The 12,820-nt window shown below is 44.2% G+C and overlaps 2 protein-coding genes across 2 annotated transcripts; one reads left to right on the forward strand and one right to left on the reverse strand.

Moving 5' to 3' along the window:
* Positions 1–545: 545 nt before the first annotated feature.
* On the forward strand, positions 546–2,127 carry LOC123052496 (probable long-chain-alcohol O-fatty-acyltransferase 5). The gene has a single exon (XM_044475690.1). It carries the CDS (start codon positions 774–776, stop codon positions 1,788–1,790), a length of 1,017 nt encoding a protein of 338 aa, XP_044331625.1. The 5' UTR covers positions 546–773; the 3' UTR covers positions 1,791–2,127.
* A 182-nt stretch (positions 2,128–2,309) lies between these two features.
* LOC123052497 (probable mitochondrial import inner membrane translocase subunit TIM21) lies at positions 2,310–10,402 on the reverse strand. Its single transcript, XM_044475691.1, has 7 exons — positions 10,178–10,402; positions 8,536–8,604; positions 7,439–7,590; positions 6,225–6,403; positions 3,652–3,700; positions 3,444–3,563; positions 2,310–2,957 (listed from the first exon to the last, which is right to left on the reverse strand). Exons 1-7 carry the CDS (start codon positions 10,296–10,298, stop codon positions 2,799–2,801), a joined length of 849 nt encoding a protein of 282 aa, XP_044331626.1. The 5' UTR covers positions 10,299–10,402; the 3' UTR covers positions 2,310–2,798.
* Positions 10,403–12,820: the final 2,418 nt, after the last annotated feature.

The raw sequence follows: 12,820 nt of genomic DNA on the forward strand, positions 1-12,820 counted from the left end.
AAATATGCGCTTTTATAATATGGAATTGGTGTTACCTTTAAAGAACAAGGAAACTCTAATAAAAATTAAGATAAAATAAAAATAATATTGTTTATAAGTAAGAATGAAATAGTGACATTGGTATTACACTTTAATACTAATAATATATAAACACACAAATAAAAGTTGCACAAAAATTTGCACTAAAACTTCACCTTTTGTAATATACAAATAATACGAATATAACAGTACAATTTTCACAATAATATAGTTACACACTTATTGTATAGCACTTGCATGAATACATGTACACTCATCAAACATCACAAAAAACTGATAAGAAAAAACACTAAAAACAAAAAACAAAAGCAAAAGGGCATAAACATAAAAAAACAGAAAAGGCAAAGGGAGAGAGGGGATGGCTGGTTTGTCGAGTGGGCTAGATAGAGCTCTTGGTTGCCCAGTTAACGGCCCTCGGCCCATTAAGGTATTGACTCATCCAACAAATTCCCAGCCCAAAACAAGTCACCACACAACAAAAAACAAAAGATAACAGGAATCTTAGAGCAGCAATCAACGGCCGAGAAAAACGACTGACCCAAATTCAATTTTCTGGCAACTTACCTCTCTTGCTAGACTGTACATAAGCATATCGCACACCAAAGCGTTCGCCTTTCTTTAATCCTTCTTCAGATCATCGTTTGGCACTACACCTTCATTGGATCATCGTTTTGACGTTGGAGTCCATCCCAGATCTTAGCAGGTCAGCAGCGGCTGCGCTCATCGAGCGCGGGATGGCGTCCGAGGTAGCCAGCCTTGCACTGGTCTCGGCCGCCGTGGCCGCGGCCATGGCCTACGCGCGCCTCGCCGCCTCGCGCTTGGGCCCCGGCCTCCCCCGCCTCGCGGCGCTCCTCCCGGTGCTCCTCCTCCTCCCCATCCTCCCCTTCACCTTCTCCTCCATCCACCTCCGCACCATCTCCGCCTTCTTCCTCGTCTGGCTCTGCGGCTTCAAGCTCCTCCTCCTCGCCGCCGGCCACGGCCCGCTCCACCCGTCCCTCCCAGCCGTGCGCTTCGCCGCCTGCGCCGCGCTCCCCGTCAATGTCCGGGACAGGGCGCAGACCTCGCGGTCCCTCCCTGCCGGGTTCCTGCTCTCCTACGCGGCCAAGGCGGCCCTCTTCGCGGCGCTCGTCTCGCTCCGTGGCCTCCGGGCGAGGATGCCGGCGTACGCCGTGGTCGCGTTCGACGGCGCGCACGTGTACCTGATGCTCGAGCTCTTCCTGGCGTCCGCCGCGGCGTTCGCCCGGACGCTGCTGGGCGCGGAGCTGAAGCCGCAGTTCGACCGGCCGTACCTCGCCTCGTCGCTCCGCGACTTCTGGGGCCGGCGGTGGAACCTCATGGTCCCCGGGGCGCTCCGGCCGAGCGTGTACCGCCCCGTGCGCGCCCGCCTCGGCTACTCCGCCGGCGTGCTCGCCACGTTCCTCGTGTCGGGCCTCATGCACGAGGTGATGTTCTACTACATCACGCTCGAGGCCGGCACGGGGGAGGTGACCGCGTTCTTCGTCCTCCACGGCGCGTGCGTGGTGGCCGAGCGGCGGTGGGTGAGGCGGGGCAGCGCATGGCGGCCGCCGCGCGCGGCGGCGACGGCGGCCACGCTGGCGTTCGTGACGGGGACCGCGTCCTGGCTCTTCTTCGCGCCCGTCATACGGAGCGGGCTGGACAAGGCCATCGTCGCCGAGTGCGAGGGAATTCTGGCCTTGCTGGAGGCGGCTGTGCGGAGGCTGGCTGCACGCCTGGTTTGGAATTGGAGCTGATGGTGTGCCTCACGAGGAACATGGCGGCAGGCTTTACTTTGCAAGGAAGGAAACGTTGCATTACACTATGAGTATTTTTAAAGTTAAAGGAAGGAAGATTTTTAGGGCTGCAAAAAGAGTAGCAAGGATTGGGTGTGCGATGCGGTGCGCCGATTATTAACTGGAGGCCTAAATTGTTCGGAGAATGTATTTTTTTCTCTAAACCTTGGCAACTCCCTGTCATTGTTCGGATGTCGTGTTGCTGGTACGCATTTTGGCCTAGCGAAGCAAGGGTTGTCATGCTAGCACATGCACGCCAATTTATTTTTCTGTTGCAACGCACAGGCATATGCCCTAGTAGAACTCATTAAAATTGATCGTCCTTTCAGTGGAGGAAATAGTTTCGTTTTTGTGCTGTAGTTTCCCCCGCAAAAAAAAAAAAGAACTTATGCCATAGTCTGACTATTGAGCCGTATCCTCCAGTGGAGTCCGCAAGTGCGGTACTTTTACCGTCTCTAGGTTTTAACTGAATTTTAGCAATGCTAAAGAAACATGCACCCTTGTATTGAAGATCACTTCATACATGCCTGGAAACCCAGGCTTGAAAGTCGTAATGTAACCAGATATTATTGCTATTTGGACATCATTGGAGGCTTGCACGAAATCCATGTGCATCATTAAAACTGCCTGAAATGGGACCAAAACTCGATAGATGAAGGATCACTTGCTCCCTCCCATGTTTGAGGAGCACCGGGAAAGAAGGGTTGTACACATGTGCCTGCACGCCTTTCAGCTAAACAAAGCAACAACATCAAGGTCCTTGCACGGTACACCATGTCTAAGATACTCTGGTCAGCAGCTCTGATGGTTCATCTTCCTCCTACTTATGCTTTCGGGGAAGTTCAAAATTCACAACTTCTTTAATCCGAGGACGGGTATTTAACATCAGATGCAGGCCATTGGAGATGGGATGTAAAATGAAGTGTCGCATGGATGTGCCACTGCTGGCTGATCTGGTCTCTTGCATCCCTATGCTGGTAGGTAAGATTCTAACATGATTTGTGCAGGTCGCGGTGACGTAATCTCGACGAGAAGAAACGTGAACTTCCATGTCCTGTCGGAGCTATCTTTGAACATCTCCGCAAAGACCTTTCCAGCTCCATGCGGCCCTCGGATGTGAAAGCCTACCTGAAATGATGCATGTGAATTCCAACTGATCAACCAGCTTCAAAGACTTGCCGATACAACTATGTAAATTACTACATGAATTCATATCAATATCCTAGTGCCCCTTGCTTGCGGAATTAGTAGAGCATCTGAAAGCATATAAACTTGTCAGGGTCCACTACATACTAAAACTCTCTTTACTAGTAAGTATTATCATTAATCATGACTTGAGACTGATTTTAGAAGAAAAAAGTTGTGTTTGCTCTCATCTCTGTTTCTCTCCCTATGTTGTCATTTGCAAGCTTGCTCCTGGCCAAGGGAAGTCATTGGCTCATTGCCATATGCTGCTAACAAATTGTCAGAGAATAAGTGTCACCCTAACTGTTGCAGCCCCTCACGGTAAACTTGTCCATTTTCATTCACTTAGTTACCATTATCTTGATGTGCAAGTAAGCTGCATAATTAAAGAACACACGGCTGTATAGACTAGAGAGGAAATTATGCTACCTCCACATGTTCAACACCATCCTCATCTGTCCAAACCCTGTTTTGGATGCGCTGCCGAGCTGCGCGGTTTCTGGATTCCGTACCATAACCAGTTATAGGGTAACCAATTTTGGCTGTAACCTGACAAACATGCGATAGAAAAAGTATACTAAGAGAGGAACAGCAAGTATGCAAGGGAAAAATGGAAATAACACGAACAGCCACAAACCTGACTATCACTCTGAACTCTTACTAGAGCTTTCCCAAAAATCTTGTACCTGTAGAAGGGTAGCAACATTAGGCAATTTCCCATTCACATTGCAAGGGAATACCACAGGCATTTTCCAGAAGAAAAAAAGGTGTAAACTACAGAGGCATGCTTAGGCATAGAGCAACAAAAACAACCATGTGATACAAAAAAAGAAAAAGAGGCGATAAAAAATACAAAACTTCTTACTCCCTCCGTTTCAGAACACAAGGTGCATCGCTTTTGTGAAAGTCAAACATATATGGGTTTTTATCATTTATGCCACTAGTTGTGTCCCACTACTCAGTTTTGCTACAAGGAATTTCAACTGCTCAAAAATGTCATCGCTTTGTTAGGCACATGCTAAAAAATGCCAATGGACACCATTAATGCCAGCTCAAATCTCGTTTGCCATGTTATAATGACATAAATACCTATGGACCAACATGTCAGCTCTCCCTCTCTCACTACAATAAAGTGCGGGTCCCACTTGATCCCAACAACGTTCTTATTTTCCCGTAAAATTATCTGCATGCTTACTCCTGACAAGTGGGTCCCACACTTATCATTGTGAGATAGAGAGAACCAGTGGCGAATCTACCGGTGAGGCTTCGATAGGCTCGAGCCTACCCTCCAAAATCGCGATTATTTTTTTTTACTACTATGCATCGATAGGCCCAGCCCAGGAAGAGCAGGTCAGCCGGCCTATCTAAGTGAATTTGGCACAAGCCCACAAGCAGAAACAGCAGCCGCACCCGCACGAGCTGGGTAGCGAGGCATGGAGGCAGCCCTCACGGCCGCACGCTCCCCTGCTCTCAACGACCTAGCCGCCGGACGGCCGGAGCAGGCGGAGGCGCTGAGCTTGCCAACCGAGCAGGTCGAGGCTCCGAGCTCGCCGCCCAACGAGGGAGCCAGCACGGCAGCACGGGGAGGCGGACAGCTCGTAGCCTGTCGCCCGTCGGCCAGGCCTTTCGGAGCTTGCCGGTTCCGCCACCGCCTGGCCGTCGCCCATCGCCTGACGCAGCCAAGGATCCAGGGAGGACCTGGACCTCCGAGGCTCCCTGCGAGCCGGTAGAATTCTTCTCCTCTGTCTAATTTCTTCTCTGGACGATTGGACTCTGCCTATTTTGTAGTCGGCATAGCTAGTTTAGTTCTAGTCGGTAGCTACTAATTCAGTTCTAGTTATAATTAATTTGCTGTAGGCTTTAGTTCTAGTTATAATTAATTCAGTTCTAGTTATAATTAATTTGCAGTAGCTAGTTTAGTTGTCTGTAGCTAGATTATCCAAAAAAATCTATTACCTAGTAATTCAGGACGGAGGGAGTAGTAAATAGTACTCCCTCTGTAAACTAATATAAGAGCATTTAGATTACTAAAGTAGTGATCTAAACGCTCTTATATTAGTTTACGGAGGGAGTACATGTTTCCAGTAATGGAAAAGTTTGAGCTTATTTAGACGAATGGATTTGGAGATAATGGCTATTTTGCTAAACAAATTCATTTTTTGTGCAAAATTTGATATTTTTAAAAAATCCAAAAAATTCTAGTAAATACTAAATGTTTCAGTTTATTTGTACAAAAGATTAGGAGACAATTGTTTTTCTTCAAAAGAGGGTTTAGTTTTCTGGGCGTAAACTTTGAGCCAACCTCCATTTTCTTTCTAGATTCACCACTGGAGAGAACTGAAATGTGGGTCTAGGGGCATTTTTGTCATATAACATGGTCAATGGGTTTGACCTGACATCTAATGGCATTTTTGAGCAAACATCTAACGGAACGATGGCATTTCTGAGCAAGCATCTCACGGAACGATGTCATTTTTGAGCAGTTGTAGCTTCTAATGGCAAAACTGAGTAGTGGGACACAACTAGTGGCATAAATGATAAAAACCCAACATATATATGTTTGACCTAGACTATAGAATAAAATATCGACATTTACAATATAAATAAATATATGAAAATATTTTCATGGTAGATCTAATGATACAAATTTGGTATTGTAGATATTGACGCTTTTTTCTATAAACTTGGTCAAACATGCACAAATTCGACCTTCGACAATACTAATACACCTTATATTTTGAAAGGGAGGGAGTATCAGATACACAAGATAATAAGTAAATCACGCAGAATTATCAAGTATGCTATGATTGACAACCTGCTAAACAAAATCTACACCACCAAGTTATTTACTTGGTCAGCTTCAGGGAGAAGCTGAGTACCATGCATAGGTGGCAGGAGCAGACTAGGTTAATAAGTATGCCAAGATATGCCAACCACAAAGTTGGTTATGAAAGAGCGCTTAGTTTGCCGCAAGTTTGGACTATCTACCGTCAAGTATATCAACCAAGCGATGGGGGGTGACACAAAGTACAAACCAATGGAAGAAATAGCATACATGTGTCGGCAATAAATATACTAAGAGGAAACCAGTGACGGGGACTCCAAATTTTGGCAGTAAACATGCCCATATGGCCATATGTATTATCATGTTTCTTACTAATTGTGCTATTTGGCATCTTAAGTTCAATCAGAAAAACACAAAGGACATACTCTTTTGGTTCAAATATAAGCTCTTTGAAAACAGCATATCCAGCCAATGCAGCAACTCCAAGCCCAGCAAGTATTACAACACTGTAAGAGGCGCCCTCGACAAATGTCACTGGCTTCTCAGGTATATTGTAGGTAGGGGCATTAAAGGGATCTTCAACAGTCGTCAAGTCTGTTCTCTCCTGAGGATAAAGGTGGCAGTCTTCTATAAGCAATAAAAAATGACCCAGTGTGGCATGCACCATAAGAAAAATGAACCAGTGTGGCATGAAATAGGAAAAAGGAAACAACAGAACCATATAAAGTTTACTTTAAATTTAAAGTGTAGACGAAGAAATGCATGAACAATGGGCCTCAAAAACTGAAAATGCAAGGTGTTACGTGATAAATATTGTTGAGGGGAGAGTTAGTACAAAATACTCAGCCTTTCTGCGGCAAATGTTGTCAATGAATAAACGAAGAGAATAGACAAGATTCCAGACTTTCAGGCAAACTATAGTCTATAACTAACATAATTAGTTTCCCCTATCGGATGAACAATTCATGCCTTATCAAGAAATCTGGTGTAGGTAAAATGAGGAACTTGTTATCTGATATCACAACATCAAGATGCTTTATCGAAAAGACAATTAAGCATCTAGCAACTACCTATACTGATATGAACAATAAAACAGAATTTTCAGTATATGCAACATCGTTCCATTCTCATAGCATTTGAGGAACACCTAACAATCTATTCTGCAAAAATAGTTCAAAACCACATTATAGGTGCTAATGCATATGCATTGATCAATAAAGATGCAGCAGCTTCCTGATGCACTGATCCCAACAGCATTTAATCTAATGAACATGAAAAGAAAACTAGTAAAGCTTATGCATGTGTATGCACAACTGATCATTAGTCACTACTGCAGATGGTAACAAGGTGACAATGACATGGTTAATAGTTTCCAATATTCCACAGCCAACACACAATTTATAGTACTCCCTCCGATCCATATTAGTTGTCGCTCAAACGGATGTATCTGGCACTGAAATACGCCTAGATACATCCATTTCGGCGACAATTAATATGGACCAGCAGGAGTAGCATGTTCAAAAAATTGACAACACTGTCAGTCAATGCTGAAAACTACCAAGGGTCATCACAACCAGGAAAATACACAAGAAAATAGTATTCAATAAACTAAATCGGCGAACAGAACTAGCTAACAAACCTGTTTTGGTCTTTTTTCTGAGGCTTCTGTGGAGTAAGATGCAGATGGCCTTATGAAAGAAGGAAGCACTTTGCGGTATTCTTTACGCACTGTCAAAGGACCTGAACGGTTTGCATTGATCATATACCACCTTGAATTTTTTACAGATGATGCTGGAAGGTTTGCCAAAAGAGAACCCCATCAGCATTTAATAAGGTTAATAGGATGCACGATATTGAAATAACTGTTATTTAACAACAAAGAACAGAAAAGTCAAATAGTTATTTAACACCTTTTGAATGGAAACAGGGAGCAATTCACATGGCAGACCCAACTTAACCGAAGGATAGAATAGGCAGAACAATCATACATGATATCCATCTAACATTAGTTTGGTACAGAAGGCAAACAGAGCAAGTTTTATATTTGCCTTCTAATTTTGCTTCTAGAGTTTTAGATTTGCCTTTTCATTCTAGCTGGTCTGATCAAGGGTAGAACACTCTACTTGTACTATTGCAATTGTCAAATATTTTCAAGGAAGATTCACTAAACAAGTATTTGGAAGCTATTCTTAATGATTCTTGTGGCATATTGAAAAGAGTACATGAATTTAAGGCATAAATTATGCATAGACACATGATAATGGCAGAATATGCCATTATACCAGGGATTAGTTATAGCTAAAAGGTGTTAGCAGAAAACAACAAAATCCTGACTGCATTATATTCGTGCAATAGTTCTGGTAAAATTGAATGGTATTGCATGAACTCAAGACATAAATTACTGTTGCCTTGGCGCAGCGGTAAAGCTGTTGCCTTGTGACCATGAGGTCACAGTTTCGAGTCCTGGAAACAGCCTCTTGCAGAAATGTAGGTAAAGGCTGCGTACTATAGACCCAAAGTGGTCGGACCCTTCCCCGGACCCTGCACAAGCAGGAGCTACGTGCACCGGGATGCCCTTAGTTCTGGTAAAATTGAATAGTATTGCATGAACTCAAGACATAAATTACTGTACTTTGCTATATCTGCTTGCTGCACTTTAGTCCTCAAATATGTCAGAACCAGTGCACGAATACAGCATGTGAAGAATGAATGTTTAAATGTATAAGAAAAACATACCATGCACAACTTCACCAGACTTTGCAAAAGCTTCCCTAAGTCCATCAGTTGTTGTTCGCTTGCTTAACCCTATAAATCATTGTTAATACTATCATAATCCAGACGTTACGTACACCAGAAGGTTAAACATGAAAGGAAACAAATCAAACAGGGGCAACAAACATAAACTTCCAAGTGTAATAAAAGACACAAAATAGAAAGCGGAACTATATGATGAAATACATTTAACGCATTTAATTACAACTTATGATAAATTTTAGGAATCACTACACTGTTACTGCAACATCTTTAAATGGTACTCACCAGGGTGTTTATATAACTACACTGGCTTTAATTGGTACTTACTAAAGTATTTTCTGGTTTTCATGTTATAAAGTTCCTTGTGTGCACATGCAGGATCAAGCAAGAACCAAGATTGGAGAAGTTTCAGCCTCAAGTTAAGATAACCGAATATTTGGTTTAATTTCATGATCTCCACATGAACTGCTCACCTATTTGGTATTTGCTAGTGGGAAACATCACTGGTCTAATTTCTGATGCTTCACCACCTTCGCTGCTGATGATGGTACGTTAAATGAAAATAATAAAGTTGACAGTGAGAAGCAGAAGAAACCAAAGATGGAATAGAGGCGCCTGAAGAGAAAGTGGAGTATTGGGATTGCTATTGTAGTTAGAATCAGGATTATGCATCCTGCAAACTGGGCCGCTGTTCTGCTAGTCCATCATTGATTCAACCAATCTTTCAGTTTCAATATGTAGTCTCAGCTCAAACAGTTGAATGATAGGATCTCAGAGGAGTGGTCAGCTTCCATTCCATGATCATGCAGATTTTTATGATTCCAAGAGAAAGATGCTCATCTAACATCACAGTGCTCTGCTGTAGGCTTTGTCACAGATAAACAGAAGACCCATAGAGTTTGCCAGGACGCGGTCTGGTGTGAGACTGAATTGAAAAAATGTGGTTGGATTCGTGTATAGGTCCATCTTTATGTACCATCTAAGCAATGTTTGGACTATCTTTCACAAGGTCTAACTCTTCCAGAAAAATCAGACGATTTGATCATATGGTTCATAGTTAGTTATCCATGGATGCAGAACAGAGTTCATTTCCTATGGTCACTTGATACCCTTTTACAACTCTCCCGCTAACTAGTTTATAAGAACCATTTGTGCGATTAGTTCACATCACATGAACAATGCCAGAACATGTATATGCTCGGGTTACTCAACATAAGTCGTGTCTATGATTTGCAACTACTCCATGGTACCCTCTGTATGTTTTTTCAAACGATTAGATCTGTATAAATTGAATAAAAAGGGTAATCATAAAGCAGTCCAAATCCATAAAATAATGCAGGGCTTGAATAAGCAATGCTGCAGCAGCACAACTCAATATGTAAGCTTTGTGAACATGCTACCAGAAACTTGTCCGATGTCCGAGACGCCAGCTTATACAATCAAGCCCTCACTAGAGAACTGCCCAGCCAAAACGACAGCTACCTGACCCTAGCCAATTTGTGATAATCCCGCAAGATCACTCCCATGTTAGTAAAGTGTATATCTCTAGACGCGAGGAAAGCTGGGAGTGGTTACGGGGAAATAATGGAAGACGGAGAAGGGGAGGGGGAAGAAAGAATCAAACCGGGGGCGAAGAGGCTGGCGAAGGGGTCTGCCTTCGGGGGAGGGGTCGGCGGCTTCGGTGGCACCAGGGCGGATATGGAGAACAAGCGCCGGGATCCGGACCTTGCCGCAGCCGCCGCCATCGCCGCCGGGATGCCTTTCGCCGTGGAAAGGCGACCGGGGGTTATTAGGGATTTCCTCCCTCCTTCCAGGGGGTTTAGACGACTTTAGATCGTTTTCCAGTTTTTTTTTCCCTTTCATTTTGTGATGGGAGAGCGTTTTCCAGTTGGGCAGTACGAGTCGGCCGCGTAAAGATTAGATCAGATCAGCCGTCTCGCCAGCCCTTGGATGACACTGAGACAGCCGACCGATCTATTACCAAGTCAGCCAGACTTGGCACAAGCACTATGTTGTGCTCGCTTGGTTTGCAACGAACACCTTGTTGCAATGGTCAAACTGTTTCATACGGTTGCGATTCGTCTGCTCTACCGCCGAGTCAGTCATAACCTTAACAATGGTCAAACGGTTTCGTAATAAAGAGAGAGAGAGTGTTTATGCTGGAAGGAAGAGATAGGGATGTTGCTTCCCTTTTGAGGTAAGGTCGATGAGGAAGCCATGTGTGGGGTCCACAAGGACGTGTCGCGCCCCGCGCCCTAGGGAGGCGTCGATGCCCGCATTATTATCAGTCGACTGTGGCTAAGCACTCTTCCTTTCCAGTTTGTTTGAGCTTTCACATCAACTTCAAAAAAACCCCGGTGTCTAGCCGAGTAACTAGCTTCGGCTTGCTACTACCACTAGTGGGTGGATGTATGTGCGCTAGTGATATGTATCCCTTAGATCGCTTAATAGCGTCGAAAAGTGGACCAACCTATTAGGAACCACGAGCGCTTCGCCAATAGCAGGAACGAGAAGGTTTCTTGTTGGTTTTAGAAATCTTTCATATGTTTCTTTTTTCTTTTTCAGTGTTTTTTTTTCTATTTTTTGTGTTGAAAGTGCAACTAATCCCCGGGTGGTTTGGTAATTCATAACAATATATATCTCATTGAACTAATGTCCATTCAAGATAAATATTTCAGGATGTTCAATGATTGGCATGGCATGAACTAGAGATGTGGACCCCTCAAAATGCTAAGGACAAAGATTGGTAAAAGCTCAAGACTCTACATTTTTAAGTGATCCAAGATCACATTAAGTCCATAGAAAAGTCAATACTATTAAAAGGGGGCGAGGTGTTGCTTAATGATCTATTTGCTCAAAGTGCTTGGTGATATTACTCCAAAACCCTCAGCCACTTTCTCTATCCAAATATGTCCAACCCAAATTCCCAACTCAGCCCCACCAAAACTTCTCATCTGGAGCCATCGAGTTCTTGTGGACTTAGCCACTGCCAAAACCCTAACAATTCGGTCTCACTGGTATAGATCTCGGTCCCACCGAGATGGCCTTGCCAGCTCCGTGACTTGTTGCAATTACTTTGGTCTCACCAAGATGTTGCAATCGGTCCTACTGAGTTGGCTTGACTGATTCTCTGTTGCTTATTGCTTCACTTCGGTCCCACCGAGATGATGCGATCAGCGCCACCGAGATGAGATTTGCCCTAAGCCCTAGCACATCGGTCCCACTGAGTTGTTCCTATTGATCCCACCGAGATTCCTAACGTTCATATTTTGCACAGATCGGTGTCACCGAGATGGGTCAAAAGTGTGTAACAGTTGAATTTTGTGTGGAGGCTATATATACCCCTCCACCCTCCTCTTACTAAGAGAGAGCCATCAGAATGTGCCTACACTTCCACCATTCATTTTCTGAGAGAGAACCACCTACTCATGTGTTGAGATCAAGAGATTCCATTCCTACCATTTGAACCTTGATTTCTAGCCTTCCCCAAGTTGCTTTCCACTCAAATCCTTCTTCCACCATAGCCAAATCTGTGAGAGAGAGTTGAGTGTTGGGGAGACTATCATTTGAAGAACAAGAGCAAGGAGTTCATCATCAACACACCGTCTATTACCTTTCGGAGAGTGGTGTCTCCTATATTGGTTAGGTGTCGCTTGGGAGCCTCCGACATGATGTGGAGTTGAACCAAGAAGTTTGTAAGGTCAAGGAGATCGCCTACTTAGTGAAGATCTACCCGAGTGAGGCAAGTCCTTCGTGGGCGATGGCCATGGTGGGATAGACAAGGTTGCTTCTTCGTGGACCCTTCGTGGGTGGAGCCCTCCGTGGACTCGCACAACCGTTACCCTTCGTAGGTTGAAGTCTCCATCAACATGGACGTACGATATCGCCACCTATCGGAACTACGCCCAAAATCTTCGTGTATCCATTGTGTTTGCCTTCTCCAAACCCTTCCCTTTACGTTCATACGCAATGTTTTACATTCTGCTGCTATATCTTAGAATTGCATGTGTAGGTTGATTGCTTGACTTGTCATAATTGCTAAAATCTGCCCACAGCTAAAATCGGGAAAAGGAAAGATTTTTATTTGGTCAAGTAGTCTAATCACCCCCCTCTAGACATACTTTCGATCCTACAAGTGGTATCAGAGCTTTGGCCTCCATTAGCCTTGATTTTCATTGCTTTGGTGATCAAAGCCTTGGTTTCACAACCTAGGAGAGTATGGCGTCTAGTGAGGGTAACCATCACCGTAGAGGTCCTTACTTTGATG

This window comes from Triticum aestivum, chromosome 2D (assembly GCF_018294505.1).
Source record: "Triticum aestivum cultivar Chinese Spring chromosome 2D, IWGSC CS RefSeq v2.1, whole genome shotgun sequence".
Classification (NCBI taxonomy): domain Eukaryota; kingdom Viridiplantae; phylum Streptophyta; class Magnoliopsida; order Poales; family Poaceae; genus Triticum; species Triticum aestivum.